The sequence below is a fragment of the Vigna umbellata genome, chromosome 2 (assembly GCF_029865625.1).
Source record: "Vigna umbellata cultivar VRB3 chromosome 2, Vumbellata_1.0, whole genome shotgun sequence".
Classification (NCBI taxonomy): Eukaryota; Viridiplantae; Streptophyta; class Magnoliopsida; order Fabales; family Fabaceae; genus Vigna; species Vigna umbellata.
In genome coordinates, this window is record NC_142166.1 from 49,273,499 (window position 1) to 49,290,236 (window position 16,738).

At 31.8% G+C, this 16,738-nt stretch overlaps 1 protein-coding gene across 2 annotated transcripts; it reads left to right on the forward strand.

Moving 5' to 3' along the window:
• The first annotated feature begins 7,552 nt into the window (after positions 1 to 7,552).
• LOC124839621 (putative carbohydrate esterase At4g34215) lies at positions 7,553 to 14,249 on the forward strand. 2 transcript variants are annotated; one of them, XM_088107286.1, is made up of 5 exons: positions 7,553 to 7,969; positions 8,110 to 8,316; positions 8,792 to 8,927; positions 11,453 to 12,081; positions 13,790 to 14,249. In XM_088107286.1, exons 4-5 carry the CDS (start codon positions 11,482 to 11,484, stop codon positions 14,111 to 14,113), a joined length of 924 nt encoding a protein of 307 aa, XP_087963412.1. In that variant the 5' UTR covers positions 7,553 to 7,969; positions 8,110 to 8,316; positions 8,792 to 8,927; positions 11,453 to 11,481; the 3' UTR covers positions 14,114 to 14,249. The 2 variants fall into 2 exon arrangements, with proteins under 2 accessions (XP_087963412.1, XP_087963413.1); XM_088107287.1 differs by having other exon boundaries at positions 8,792 to 8,918.
• Positions 14,250 to 16,738: the final 2,489 nt, after the last annotated feature.

A 16,738-nucleotide genomic window follows, 5' to 3' on the forward strand; every position in this document is an offset into this window, starting at 1 on the left:
GAAGGTGAAATTCATGGCTGAAATATCCCTGGAAATTTATTATATTGTATAACATGTAAGTTCATTATTATAAAAGTTAATAAATTTAAGGTTTTCAACGTAAGTATTGTTAAAAAGTTATATTTAATATATAATAATAATAATAATTCATTATTAACTAATAGTGTAAAATTAACATAGTTTTTTTTTCTAGTTTATTATTATATTTGGTTAATTTGATGAGATAAAAAGGAAAAAATAAAATAAATATAAAAAATATTTAAATAAACAAGGATTGAATTGGATTTTATTTGATTTGCTATATTGGTAAAATTTGACCGAAATTAGGATGAATGCTATCTTAGATTAGTGTCTTTTAGAAAATGTAATATGTGCTGCTTTTGTTTTTTATTCATTTTTAAAGCATTTTTAGAAATTAAAAAAAAATCAAAATTTTGCAAAACGTGTATCATTTTTCAGAATTTTATATTTAATATTGAAGTCTAGATGAGATTTAACTTAATTTATTTCACTATTTATCTTAATTCGTAAATAAAATTTAACTTGGTAACAACTGATAATTTGTGTTATTGATTTTAGAATAGCATAGTATTATGGAAAACTACTACCATGTCGCCTTGATCATGAATTTTGATGAAAAATTATTTAGAAAATAATGCAATGTGTCTACCTCAATTTCATCTAAATTTGAAGTAGATATAGTGATCACAGACAATTCTTTATGGTTACTTGATATTAAAAAAGATAATTACTTGCATCAACGATTAAACTATCTATTATCTATTATATGGTGTTACAATCAATAATTATAAACTTTAATAATAGTTTTTTATCATTAAATCGTTGATCTAAGTATTGAATCATTTATTAAATATTATGTAGTGTTTGTTTCAACTGGTTTAAAGAGTGAAAGGTAGTGAGAGTCTCATTTTGTTAACTTCATTTGCGAGAAAATGATAACATAAATTTGAGAAAGATAGTTGATTTTATATCTTTATTAGAGTGGATAGATATAGGCAGACGGAGAATTTAATTATCAAATCGTTCTTCAGTTTGTTTTTTTTTTTTTTTACAATTTTGGAATTGATTTATGTGTCAGATAGAACTTACTTTCACTTTCAATAATCGATTCTATTTTAGTGAAAATGAATTACTACTAGTTTTTTTTATGCATGATGGTTATGCGAAGTTGAAGTTATGACTGTGTTGGGAGAGAATGTGAACAGTGTTGGAGGTGTCTTCATTGTGTGATTTTTTTAGATGTAATTGATTTTTAAAGAAGAATAAGTGATGGTAAATAAAATAATAATAATAATAATAATAATAATAATAATAATAATAATAATAATAATAATAGTAATAATAATAACAATAGTAATAATCACCTAATTTGTATCTATTAAAACATTATTAAATACAAATTTTTCTAAACTTTCATTTCAAATTCCCTAAAATCATATCATATTTTCTCTAATCCAAACAACCACAATTTCACCTCATTTCTCTTTCAAATTCACTTACCCAAAATTTATTTTCAAATTCAAACACACCTAATTGAGTTAGTCTGGACTAATTTTATATATTTTGTCTAAATTTCTTTTTTATTCTTGTAATGTTAATGAGTTTTATGATGATAATAAAAAATACAAAAGAAAAGATTTGAATTAGTTTATAAAAATATATATTTTGCATTTAATATGACATAATTATAATTGAACCATCTTTCAATATATTTAATATTTTAAATTTGATTACAAAATCAATACAAATAAAGATGCATATTCTAATATTAATATATATATATATATATATATATATATATATATATATATATATATATATATATATATATATATATATATATATATATACTTGAGATTGAAACTCTAAAATAATTCTTTATTATAAAAATAAATTAATATAAAAGTACATGATAATTATGGTGACCTTAGACAATATAATCATGATAGGGTAATCTAGACATAATATAATCATGATAAATAAGATAACCTATACACAATATAATCATGATAAATAAGATAATGATAGACACACTATAATCATGATAAATAATTAACCCTATAATCATGATATATATATATATATATATATATATATATATATATATATATATACACACCACTCAGGTAAATTACTTCGAATAAATTAAGAAATGTTTTCATTAACTAAAACCTAAATTATTATCATTCTTTAAAAGAACCTAAATTAATTATCTCCTTCTTAGGTATTTACGATTTTAATTTTTAAAATGTAATCAACTTATATGCTCAGTTTTAATAATTTTTATTTTTAAAAATGAGTTTTATCTATGTTTTCAACAAATAAAAACATATGTAATGAGTTTATTTTAATAAATAAAATATTGTTGTTATTAATTTGTAAATGACATGTTTATTATCTATCATTATGCAAAACTTCAAACATATTTTGGATGGCAAACGGAAATTATTATTTGTTTGGATGAAACAAATTTTATAAATTAATATATTTTTATAAAGAATATAAAATTAAATATGTTATTGCACGATAAATTTAAAAACAAAAACATTATAAATTTATAAGAGTTACCCGCTTAAGGTGCAAGTTTATCTGTTACGTGTTGGACATGCTAGGCGTGAAAGCTGGGGACATTAAGGTGCAGGTGAAGGAGGAGAATGTGTTAATCACGGCTATAGGAAGAGGAAGGAGGAGAGAGAAGGAATTGAGTATTTGAGTATGGGGTGAAGAGTCGGAAAGTTCGTGCGCAGGTTTACGCTTCCAGACGATGCCAACTCTGATGCCATATCTGTCATGGACCAGAATGGTGTGTTCACCGTCACCATCAAGAAGTTGCCTCCTCATATTGATGTCTCAAGTTTGATTAATAGATGTCAAGTTTGATTAATAGAACATGTACGGTAGACAATTCTTTTGAGCACGTCGAACCAGATATGAGCTCCCCAAAGTTAAATTCATACTCTAGATTTTTATAATGTGTTCTTTAAATTTTTTTATACTTGTTTTCAAATTTATATTTATTTTTTATAAACAAGATTAATAAAATAGGATATTAAACCTTAAAAAAAAAAAAAAAAAAAGTAAAAAATAGGAATGATAGTAAACATTCCACCTTCCAATACATACATCATACTTCCTCACTTTCAAGTACTCTTTGTTCAACCACTGCCATTCCTTGGGCTCCTCTTTCATCACATGCCTCGATGGGAGACATAGAAGGTAAACCCGAATAGCTCAAATTGGTTGATGGCGTTGTCGGTGCGGCCGTTAAGGAGGCTAGCGATGGTGGCCCACTTGTTTCCGAACCTGGCGTGTGCCTACAGCGGATTACACCACCGCAATCGGCACTATTTGTCACATCACTCCGAATGGATTTGCTTATTAGCTTCGTCCTGTACTCCATTTTATTTATCAAAATATTATTTGTTGTATTCAGATTTTTTTGTAAGTTTAATAAAGGATTTTTTTGTTTTAGTTAAATATTTTTTTTGAGTTTCATCATTACAAAATCGAATTTTATTTTCAAACATAGAAAGGATACTTTTATGTATAAGTTTTATCAGTTTTGTGCGATTTATAAATTCATTGCTCAATTTGTTTCTTTTTTCTTCATTCCTATAGCGCGAATCATTATACAAATCATCATAGGAAATTTTATTTTTTGTGAAGAAATCGATTTTTGTTTCCATCAGTTTTTCAAAAGTTGATAAATTTTGAAGGAAAAAGGGAGTTTGGCAGAGCTATGGGAAGGGAATATATATAGAGAGACCGGGAAAAGAAAAAAATGCGAAAGTTATAGAGATGAACTGTGTAACCGGTGGAGATAACCCGTTACAGCAGTTAGGAGCGATGTGTTTATCCTGAAGAGGTAGTTACTAGCATACAGCTGTCAACCTGACACCTCTTCAATGAGAAATTGTCGTTGCTACAAACAGATTTACAAATCAAACACTCCCATCTCTCTCGTTGCTATGTGTCAACCCCTCCTTAGTGGAGATTGAATGATTAAGTGTTTAACGGTAGTGAATGATTAATGTTCAGTATCATTCGGTTTATTCACGGTTAAAAATTGGATCCCAAATTAAATTACTATTTAAATTATTATTGGACCAAGTGATTAATAATCAAGAATATTTAATTAAAGATATTCATAAGCAGTTTATAAAACATCAGTCATATTTTTAAGTAAGACTGTTTGTATTTTATTCTGTTTATATTTTATTGGGCTTATGTCAGATTAAAATAGAAAGCTAGGTTACAAGCCAGTTCAACTGACACTTCATAACACCCGACCCCAAAAAATATCTACTGAAATATTTTGGCGCTCACCGTGGAGCCGGGACATCCCTTATAACCACAACGAACCAGACTAAGATGCAGTCCTACCATCAACGTAAACAAGCTTCTACGGTTTTACAGATAATTATTTTGATATAGATTCATTTTATTATTTAATTTAATTTAAATATCTTAATTCAATATTATAATATTGTTCAAGATTTATTAATGGTCCAATAATGCATTCACCACTTAGTCAAATTTGACATCAAGTATCAACCATGCAACCGGCCTCATTAGTATTCAACCGTTTGGCTTCACAGCGTAAGTGACAGGATCATGCAGACCACTCGGCCAAAAGTTGAAGTCAAAGACCGAGAGGTAAACCCCTATCGGCCGAGAGGTAAACCCCTATCGGCCGAGAGGTAAACCCCTATCGGCCGAGAGATAAATCCTTCTCGCCTTAAAGTTGAAGTTAAAGATCGAGAGGTAAATCCCTCTCGCCAGAAAGATGAAGTTAAAAGACCGAGAAGTAAATCTCTCTCGGTCGAGAGGTAAATCTCTCTCGGCCGAGAGGTAAATCCCTCTCGCTAACAACCTGAAGTCGAAGACCGAGAGGTAAATTCCTCTCGGCCGAGAGGTAAATCCCTCTCGGCAGAGAGGTAAAGTCCTCCCATTAAGAAGTTCTTCAGGAACTCCTAGTGTAAAGCCGAATAGTAAAGCTCGTTCAATAGGAAGCACTTCTAGCTCAAAGACCCAGAGGTAAAGGCCTCCCATTAGGAAGTTCTCCAGGAACTCCTAGTGTAAAGCCGAACGGTAAAGCCCATTCACTAGGAAGCACTCCTAGCTCAAAGACCGAGCGGTAAATTCATCTCGACAGAGAGGTAAAGTCCTCCCATTAGGAAGTTCTTCAGGAACTCCTAGTGTAAAGTCGAACGATAAAGTCCGTTCACTAGGAAACACTCATAACTCAAAGACCGAGAGGTAAATCCCTCTCGTCAACTAAAAGAGTTGATGTCGAAGAACGAGAGGTAAATCCCTCTCACCCGAAAGTTGAAGTCAAAGACTGAGTGGTAAATCCCTCTTGCCAACAAACTGAAGTTATAAGCCGAACGGTGAAGATAGTCCCCCGTGTACTATAAACCGAACAGTAAAACCCATTCCCTAGGAGGAACTCCTAGGTTAAAGTCAAAGCAAAGAGGTAAAGCCCCTCACTAGGATGTTCTCCAAGAACTCCTAGTGCAAAGTCGAATGGTAAAGCCCGTTCTATAGTAAGAACTCCTACGTTAATGCCAGACTGTTACAAGCGTTCTTTGTGGAATCTACTCCAGCCTTATAAAATGGCCGCTCGGCTTATTGAAAAGATCAAAAGTCCACTGTTTCGCCAGCCGCGTGTAACGACTAAAAATAGCCTCCCTCAAACTCATAAGTCCTATAGTTAACTACGGCTAAAGCAGAACGCTTAACTCGGAGTTGGGGGACATAATGTATCGTACCTAATGGAGACCGAACTGTTAACATTCAGCACCGTTCGGTCCATCCACTCAGGTCAAAGATTGGGCCGCAATTGGGCCAGCGCTTAAGTTATTATTGGGCCAAGTGATCCAGCGGATGATAGAATAATCAAGAATATCTAATTAAAGACATTGATAAGCAGCTCACACTTCATAACACCCAAACATTCAGTAGCGATAATCCTTAACTAAATACTCAACCAAGAGCTGATGCTCTTCAAATCACATGCCTAACTTGAGCGTCGAAGTGCCTTTTGCAGGTACTCCCTCATCCACCAAGAAGGCGAGTGAGCGGTTAAGGCTTGAAGTCCACCGATCGGTCAAGACTGAAGAAAGGCGAGCGACTCAAGCGATCCAAACGTTCGAAGACGAGAAAGACACGTCAGAAGAGGTCGGTCCCAAAATATATCTACCGAAACAAACCCAAATAAATATGATTTATAAGTATGAAATGTTGTTTTTAAACATGACTGATTAAATTATTAATTTCTTTTTCTTCTATCAGTTATACTCTTAATATCTCCTGGCAGTTTAAGTTTCGTATAAACACGTTTTTCATTTTTACGTAACCCCTGAATATAAAGTCTTCCTCATTGTCATCGTATTCTCACGCCATTTTCCTACTTTGATCTTTAAATAATATTAGAAAGCTATAAATATCATAAAACTAGTTTTACAACAAAACTATATTTACTTCAAATCCACTTTAACCAATATATAGGCATCATAACATGAATTTAGTGGCAAAATAATCTTTCCATGTTATAGATGACAGAATAAGAAATTAAGAAACATTATCTTTTAAGTATTGTGCAAAGCTTCTTTACCTTCCAACGTTTACCGTAGCCTCAATGTTAGCTGTCATATAGAAGCACAGGTCCGAAAAGGAATGTTTATATTTAGAGTCTGTTTAGATGACTCTAACATGACAGAAAACATTTAAAGTTATTAGAGTGGGTTTAGCCGATCAAAAGGTGACACGATGAGCTAATAAAATAATAATTATGATGAACACTTCCTGACTTGAGAAAAATACACTTAGGTAAAAAAAAGTCTTGTTCCTTGATCGTGTGAGTTTCTTTTTAATTATAAGAAAATGTCATTACAAGGCCAAAGTCATTTTTCCCTTGTAACAATAATGAATTACAAAGTTGTTTCGACCTTCCTAATTGATCAGGATTCCATTCTTTTAGATATTAGCTCGATTTTTTAGCAATATTTGTTAGCGTTGCTAAACGTGTCTAGACCTAATTTGAGTTCGTTATCACTCTTCTGTTATCAGGTTCAGTCCAACATTGATCTTAAGAGATCCCGTAGGTCGGCTGTAGGCCCAAATAAAAGGCCATAGCTCACTTAGCTCCACAAATTAGATTTTGAATTTGACTTCATGCCTAAGTTGACTAAATACGTCAAACTGAATCCTTCTAAATCGGTCATCCTGAAGTCTTCTATATTCTACTTTATTCAAATTATTGGACCTCAAGAGTACAAGAAAATATAATATTGAGCAATGAGTCAATAAAACAAAAAATAATAAAATTTATTAATTATGTCGATTTGGACGCTTAAATCAACACAAATATTATATACATATTCGGAATTAGATAATAATATTTTTGTGCCGATGAAACCGACGCGAGATAAAAAGTATAAAATTATAATATAAAATAAAGCAGTGTACATTGTACGTGTTGCGATCCTAAAAAGTAATATTTTCAAAATTAAGTGTAAGTTGTGCGACCCATGAGGTAAATGGTATTTGAGATGAGGAAATTAGAAATACAAAATCCTATTAATAATGTTGAAACTTTATTAATGTTACGCGCCCATCTTTACAGGTTCGCGAGGCCTCAACATTTTTCCCTTTTTTGTTAAAACCCTAATAGGAATTTTCTCTAAGAAACATGGATCCCCAATCTAAAATTTCGAAGGTCGTCCGTGAAGGTGAATTATTCAAAGCTGTTCGAAGGACGCTTTAGAAGCCCTACAACTTGAAATCGCTGATTATTGAGAAGCCATGAAGCTCGAAATCAGTTCCTAGTAAAAATCCCTCAACTTAAAGTGAATGCACATTGAGGAAGGTGTACGCAGTATGGGGTCTTGAGGAGACGAAACAAATTGTGGCTGGTGTGAAACTAAAGCTCTGGTTGCCTTAAAAGGTGAGTTGATTCTGAGTTCAAAGATTATTAAATTGTATTCCATTTTCTATTTTGATGGTTTTTGTATTTTGATTCATTTGTTGACACTTTAAGACGTTGAGTGCGTGGATAAGATTGAGTTGTTTTTTTGGAAATTTTAGATGCAAGAAACGCCGCATCGAACGAAGAGGCAGCGGCGAGGTCGCTGGCTCTGGTGCTCGTTGGAAAACTTCTTGATGGTTACCTTCCAACGCGAATCTCAAGCCGGAGAAATTCTACAATTTCGCCATCTCTTCCCGATTAGGCAAGACTCTTCCACGTATCTGCCTTTGGCACGTCTGGTATCCATTCCTTTGGCACATGTCATGGTGTGTGGGTTATCTCCTTTCTGTTTCTTTTGGATTTTACCCCATTTTTATTTCATGACTATGTAATGATTGAAATTTCATATTCTTGTCTTTGTCTTTTGTCTATTATTGATAAAGGTCTTCGTGATAATCTCAAAGTATTTTTTTTTCTCATATTATTCAAGTCTGTTGTAGCTGTGTGCCAGATGTGTAATTTTCTTATGTTATGGCTCTTAAATGATGAAAAAGTTCATTCCTTTTCTTGCTCAACATCTTTACTCTTTCTTTTTCTTGTAAATAATGAGAGAAATATAATATTCTCGTTGTTGTTGTGATATTTACTTTTACATTCTTGAAGGTTGTCGATGGCACCGCCAATTGAATGTACTATCTATTAGTTTGTAAAATCAACCACGAATTGCATGTACTATATCTTTTAGTTTGTAAGATCAAGTCATTCAACTTTAAAAAAATATATAAATTTGGTTGTATTCAGAGAGACTTGGGAGCAGTGGGGAAGCAGTTGCTGATCTGAAACAACTATTCTTTCTCGCTGAAAAATTGGTTTTTCAAATGGCTTCAATTTGATGCATCACTTCTTCGAGGTCTTGCTAACCACACAGGTACTTGAGGTCAGAATTTCATGGTTATTACCAAATAGATGTTGAAGTTTACATCAATTTAAACAATGAGTTAGGACCGTTTTTGACCAAATAGATGTTTTAAACCCTTTTATGCTTAATGTTACTGGAATATAATTTATGATTTGTGGTTTGTGTAACAACATTTTGTAATAATTGACATTGACAAATAACAACTGGTGCAATAGCATTTAATGCGTTAGAAATCCTTTCGATGGGACCCTACAAAATTTGACTTATTACAACATTCACTAGTTAGGGTTCTAAATATGATTTTAATTTGATTTGCGATAATATGAGAAAAAAGATTTTTAAAAGATAGAAATCAACAAACAAGATGTATAATTAAGTTGTAGAGGAATTTTACTGTAGGAATTAGCAATGCATAGATGCGTGTTGTCTCGGGATTTCTTTGAGTATGAATTTAAGTATACTAATTGATGCACTTCTAACTCATCTACATATTCCTTGCGATCAAACACCATTCTTACGCCATCTTGTATTGCTTGTATTACCTTTGAGTTCTTATGATTTTTTATATCACCCATTAGGAAACACCAAAAAGAAGAAACTAATCCTATCATTAAGTTTGTTACCCTGCAAAACCACACAACTTCCCACAAAAGTAGAAGTTGTTTAGTTTTATGTTAAAACAGAACAAACTTGTACATACTGTGCAAAACCTGAATAATTAAATGAGCTAAATCTGTGTAGCAGAGACCAATTTCCGTCGCTCAAATTCCTTAAGCTGACGAACAACATATTTACGAATAGCCTCAACCATGAAAAACACCTCGTATTCCTTATTTTTAAGTCTTTTCTAGGAAGTGGGAATTCTGAACAACATTTTCCTTTTCCTAATTCTAATGTAGTTGTGATGACAAAATCCAATTTATAGCCACTTTAATTTGTTTGCAATGTGTAATCACACTATATGATGTTACTAGTGATCCATGATGAGAATAACCATATCCTTTTATGATCAGAGTATATGAAGAATCAATATTTCCACTCTTGAATTACATGTTAATTTTCTGCTTTGTTAATGCTATGCTTTGCAGCTTCAAATTTGTCTTCAAATTCATTAGGTTTGAATTGTATGATGTTTGAATTCGGCTGAATTTTGGGTCAGGATCGACTCTACTGAATTCAATAAAATTTTGATCGTGCCCGACCTGATCTAATTCAGTTAAATTTTAGTCGGGGTCAAAATTGTCCAGTTTGGTCAAATTTCAACAGGAGTAGATTGCTTCAAATTCAAATAAATTATGGTCGATGCTGACTCGATCCAATTTGGCTGAATTTAAATCGTGGTCGAAATAGCCAAATTTTTGTCGTGGTCGAATCGGTCAAATTTCAATCAAGGTTGTCTCATCTAATTTTGACCAAATTATAATGGTAGCTGACTTAATCGGATTTGAAAAAATTTGATTAGACCCACACAATCGAATTTTTCCGACTCAGTCAAATTCGGTTGAATTTTGATCATGGTTGACTTAGTGAAATTTAGACAAATTAGTCTTACTTGATCTATCTCGATCTTTGATCCTCAATACAAGACAACTCATCTCTACGATGATCTATTTCAAATTTTCGACGATCTTCAGTTTGAGATGACTTAGCTTGATCTTTGATTAAAACTCAAGATATTGTTTTTGAGAATTATTTAAAATCTTTAATTGTATCAAAGACACCTTAGTTTTAACTCATTTGAGAAGAGACTTTAAATTTAAGATTGTTTTTTAGTCTCTTGTTTCATTCTTTTCTAAAAGTTATACTTATTCAAGGATGTGCTACGATTGACCCATGAGCCACTGACAAAATTGACACATCCAAGTTAGTTCCAAAAGTTGGACTTATTCAAAGATGTGTTAAAATTGATCCATAAGCCATTGACAAAATTGACACATCCAAGTTAACTCTTGACTATATTAAAATTAATTTTACCAAAACAATTGTATTATTTTTATTTAAACAATATAAGAACTCAGTTAAATAAAAAATAAGAATAAAAATATAAAAACAAAATTATTAAGTATTTTATTAAAACGGAATTCTCATCCAAACAAGATGAAAACCAATTTAACAAAATAAATTATATTGACTCTTTTAGATTCAATTAAATAAAAAATTACTATAAAAACCAAAAACGAATAAAAAAATATAAATACAAGGAGCACCTCACTAATTAAACATTTAATTTTTTATCACATTATTTCTATTTTTATTGATTTTTTTTTCTCTGTTTCACTCTTTTGTCTAATGTTGCTACTTGGTAACGCAACCAGGACCTTGGTCCCTTGGTCCTGAAAAAAGAATTTTGCTAACCTCGTACAGTGATGATTACATTATTGTGTCTGCCAACCCATAATCCATGTTTAAGGGGTGCGTTTCATGCGCTAATGAAATTATCTGTATAATTAAATAGTGAAATAATTTAAACTATTAAAGAATAAGCATTGACAAATGAAGTGTGAAAAGCAAGTGAGAAACATTATAAATATACTATTCTACAGGTGGAGAAAGAGGTCCTCCATCAGACAACATGCCTTCCTTGCCAATGTTGCTACTGTTGCTATTCCTGATTCAACCCCGCCCAGTGAAGCCACAGGGCTACGGTAGGAACATATTCATATTAGCGGGTCAAAGCAACATGGCGGGTCGGGGCGGCGTAATCAACGACACGGCCACCGGGGTAACAACATGGGACGGCGTCGTTCCACCCCAGTGCCGTTCCAACCCCTCCATTTTGAAGCTCGACGCGCACCTGGTGTGGGTGGAAGCGCGTGAGCCGCTCCACGCGGACATCGATTATAAGAAGACCAACGGAGTGGGTCCAGGAATGGCATTCGCAAACTCGGTGTTGGGAAAACACCCAGAATTTGGTGTAATCGGTTTGGTCCCTTGCGCGATCGGAGGCACCACCATAAGCGAGTGGGAACGTGGAAAAGAGCTTTACAGTGAGACGATAAAGCGTTCGAAGGCATCGGTTCGTGACGGTGGCACCATTCGGGGCTTGCTTTGGTACCAAGGGGAAACCGATACGGTGAACCTACACGATGCACAGTTGTACCAACGACGACTCCACAAGTTCTTCTTGGATGTTCGTGATGATCTGCAGTCTCCATTGCTTCCTATTATCCAGGTTTTTTTCTTTTTCGATTATTTCTTCAAAGCATTACATTACATTATTCATTAAATTTTGGTAGATTTGGTTTGGTTTCGCCTTCTGTTAGTTGAATACATGCTTTCAAGACAAAGTAGTTGCTGCTCATATAAACTTTTTCTTCAACTCTTTTAATTCGGAGTGAAGTAATATCCGCCACCATTTACGTATGTCGGGTCAAATACAAAAGACTGAGCCGGCCTTAGATAATATTATATTTTTCGTTAGTGATTGGGACAGAGGAATCTCCCTTTTCTAGGTAACTTCGGATATCAACTATATGCCCTGTTAGATTTCAAATCTCGAAAATCCCATATATAATAAAATCTTTTTAATATATTTTTTATTATATCACCGATTTTTATTTTTATCTTCCTTCTTTTTAAAATATTTTGTAAATATTCATGTTTATTTTTTTTATCTAATGTTATCATTATAAACGGTTTAACCACTCGTTGTAATCTATGCTGAACATATATTTTGGCAATGTATAAATTTAGAAATCCAACCTTTTCATATACTTTAATAGCTCAAATAATTTGGATCATAATTTGTTAAGCATATTACTTTCTTTAATTATATATTTTCATTATAATACCTGCTTCATAGCAAATAAGAATCAATAATATGATTTTTGGGTGTAGCAACCTATGGTCATTGGTGAAGCAAGTATACTTAAAATGTAGACTTGGTGGTCATTGTAACGGTAAAACATAGGCATTCAGTATCAATGATGTGGACTTACTCCAACCATGATGACCAGTCAACTAACCCATTCACCAACCAAAATTTAGGTCTCTTTTTTTTAATCTTTAGAATCATTTTTTTAATGTGAAAAATATAACTAAAATTAATTTAAAATATGCTTTAATTACGTTTAACAGTTAAAGTTAATCTTATAGAAATTAATTCTTCCCGTTTTTAAAATAATCACACTTGATTTTGCTAATATACGCCGTATGTTATATGGGTTACACTTTAGAAAATTGGAAAATGAATAATAACCCTTGATTGAGAAATTAAAAATTTAAATTTCAAGAAATAATTAATATATAGAGTCATAAATTTAATTCTTAGACATCTTTTAAAGTACGAACTTTACTTCGAAAAATAAAATCATGTAAACACGTTGCTTGGACTTTGTTCACCGTTTAATAGAGGGAGAGATATGTTTCACTTTTCAAGAACAATAGTAAAATATCCGCAATTTTCGTACAATTTCATAATTTTGATTTTGTTAAATATATTATTTTATTTTTTTTATTTTAATTTATTTGTTATTATTATATTTATATTTTGGTTTTAGTTTATAAATTATTTAATATAAATAAAATATTTTATATATATGTTTAGCAAAAAGAAATTAATTTCATATATAATTTTTATCATATATACAAATTTTATGTACCTTATAAATTGTTTCAATAATTTTGTGCCAATACATCATTAAAATTAAAATCTATATATGTGTATATGGCTTTTCTAGATTTAAAATTCCATTATCCTGTTGAAGCAGAGTAAGGTTGAGTTTGCAATATAATAAATGGTTTCGTATAGGAAGATTCCTGTGAATTCAAAATGTAATTACTGCTCTATCAAAACAGGTATCAGTCTCTATTTATAATATTGTGTCCAAATTCAAGAGACACGTGAATGTGATTGGTCCAAATTTTGTGTGATTTTGTAGGTAGCATTGGCATCTGGATCAGGCCCTTACATAGAGATAGTGAGACAAGCCCAACTGGGCACTGACCTCCTCAACCTGAGGACTGTGGACGCACATGGTTTGCCTCTTCAGCCCGATGGGCTACACCTCTCCACTCCGGCCCAGGCTCATCTTGGACAAATGATGGCTGATGCGTTCCTTCAGTTCGTACCCTCTTCAAACTTAAATTACAATCTCAGCCCAATTCGTAACGAGGCCATAAGGCTTTACAACTGTACCTTTTGTGTTTACAAGCTTCCCTTGTTCATGACACTTCTCTCAATTTTGCACAAATCTGTCCTATAGCAGCATTCTTTTGCGATTACCATTTTCACCCATAATAGTTATAACACAATCATGTAATTAGACATCAACTCCGCAAGAAAATTGGAGCAGTGTACGAATCATTTAAATTCAAATTAAAGTATGAGTTCTTAGTTTACTCGTCGTTACCATTATGATAAATCATCTATCATATAACGCAATTAATTACTAAAATCTCAATTCAAAGTATACTCGAACAATATCAATTTTACAAAAAAAAAGCTAACAATTATAGAACTAAGATACCACTTCTATTGTATGATGATTCAATCAATCATAATCAGAATTGTCAATAATAACTCAGATAGTCAATCATAAAATCGATTACGAATCACGAGTTCATATGAATAATCAAACTGCACACGTGATGTGGGATTGAACCCAGACGGTTACTAGAGAAATCAGATGATCAATTATTAATTCAAAGAGCAAGCCAACAAGCTCAGTAGGTCACCAAAGAGATTGACCGACCATGCATTAGACCAAATGGTCAACCCCCATGCGAAGAGCAAGCTGATGAGCCCGACAAGTCACCAAACAAATCAGTCAGCCATGAATCAGACTAGATAGTCAACCTCAAGCCTAGAGAGTGAGCCAACAAGCCTAACATGTCACCAAATAGACTAGTCAACCATGCATTAGATCGATCGTCAACCCCCCAACTAGAATTGCAAGGCAGGAAGCCCGACAAGTCATTAAACAGGTCGACCATGCATTACATTGGATAGTCAAGCATTAGCTCGAAAAACTGGTCATTAAGCTTGAATGGTTATCAAATAGGTTGATCAATCATGTATTAGTTTGGATGGTCAACCACCAAGTTAGTAAACAAGCCATTAGACCAGGATAGTCACCTAATAGATTGTCTAGTCTTAAATTAAACCGATTAGACTAAACAATATCAATGCAAATGAACCATAAAATTAATTAACTAAAGGTTAAAGTATTATTCACCTTTATATTATAATTAGTTCAACTTTAAAGTTGACAACAAAACCTATAAATAAATATTTTAGATATGATGGTATATTATATTCATTAATTATAGCATTAATTACTATATGTTAAAGTTAAAAATTGAAATGACTTTGACTTAAGGTTATCTTGTACAAATACCATATAACTCGTTTGTAAAAAAAAATGCTTTTGTCTTTAACTAACGAAGGAAGAGACATGTTTGCTTCTTATCCATTGATATTTTGTTTAAGTAGACCACACCCTTCATTATGCTTTTGTTTTAAATCTAATATAATTCATTCGAGCTTAATCTAATATCAATAATCCCAACGCAAAACTCAATCTTAAGGGTTTATATTGAGTCTATTTACTCCTATTTTTAAACTCGTATATTATATATTAGATGATAAGTTAAAGTTACAAAAGCAATAAATCACATAGCAACTCTTGCTCCTTAAAGAAATTACCAAAACAATGTCACGTAGAAAGGTGTTAATACGAATTAAAATATTTAAAGATAAAATAAAATATGATAATTTATCCTATATTTATATTTAGAAAACGAATAAAGAAGACTTATTTAAATTAAGTGAATTAGTTTATATAAAAAAAATGGTAGTATATGTGGCATTTGAGTGTTGATGAAAGAAGAAGAAATCTCCACTGGCTTTGAAGCGATAACTATAAAGGGGAAAAAGTGGGCAAACAGCAACACGGCATCAACGGTCCGAGATATTCTATATTCATACATTTTGAATTTGAAATTGAATTTTAGGAATTATGTGAAATAAAATATAGACAGCTGGACACAATGCATGTCACGAATCATTATTAACAAAAACAAGTAATTTGTGAGGAGTACCCAAGTTTGGCTTTGGACCTTATGAAATCATCATAAACACCATCTTTTCTTATCTTTATTTTATTTTATTAATTTTCTTTAGTAAAAACTACGTTTGAAACATTATCTTTAAGAGAACATAATATTAGACCAACGAAATTCAATAATGTGGTTTTCAAAACTTGATAATTTATTACTCGGTCGAGTCCACAATAGAATGGCGTGTGTGTATATAAACAATATAACTTCATTTTAGATAAAAAAATATATTATTAGAATTCATAATTTAGCCTTTTTTAAAAGGAAATACTCGCATAATCTCATAATTAACAAAACACAGTTTTCTCCTGAAAATATTATTCGTACTATGATGTTGTTAGCATTAATGATTTATCATAGCATTAGATTAAAGTAAATGTTAATTTACAGATTAACATAACATTAATGATTTTAAACTATGATGAACAAAAATTAATAGAAAGAAGTAATATTGCTTTTAAAATTGTTGTTAGCATTCTGCACTAAAGACACATTAATGATAAGAATAATTTTGTTTACAAGCAAAAGTATTCTTGTACCCATATAAAAGAAATAGTTAATGCAGTAAGTTGTATCAAGAGAGTCTTCTGATAAGAGTACTGGTCAAATAATTAATAATATTTGTTTGTAGAAATTTAGGGGACGGCACGGATACTATGGAGAATGCATTATTATGTATCAATAATATTTTTTAATTTTGAATTAGTATACTGAGAGTTGGTTTGTATTTACCTAGTTAATTCCTTCAAAAATTTACAATTAATTTAAAA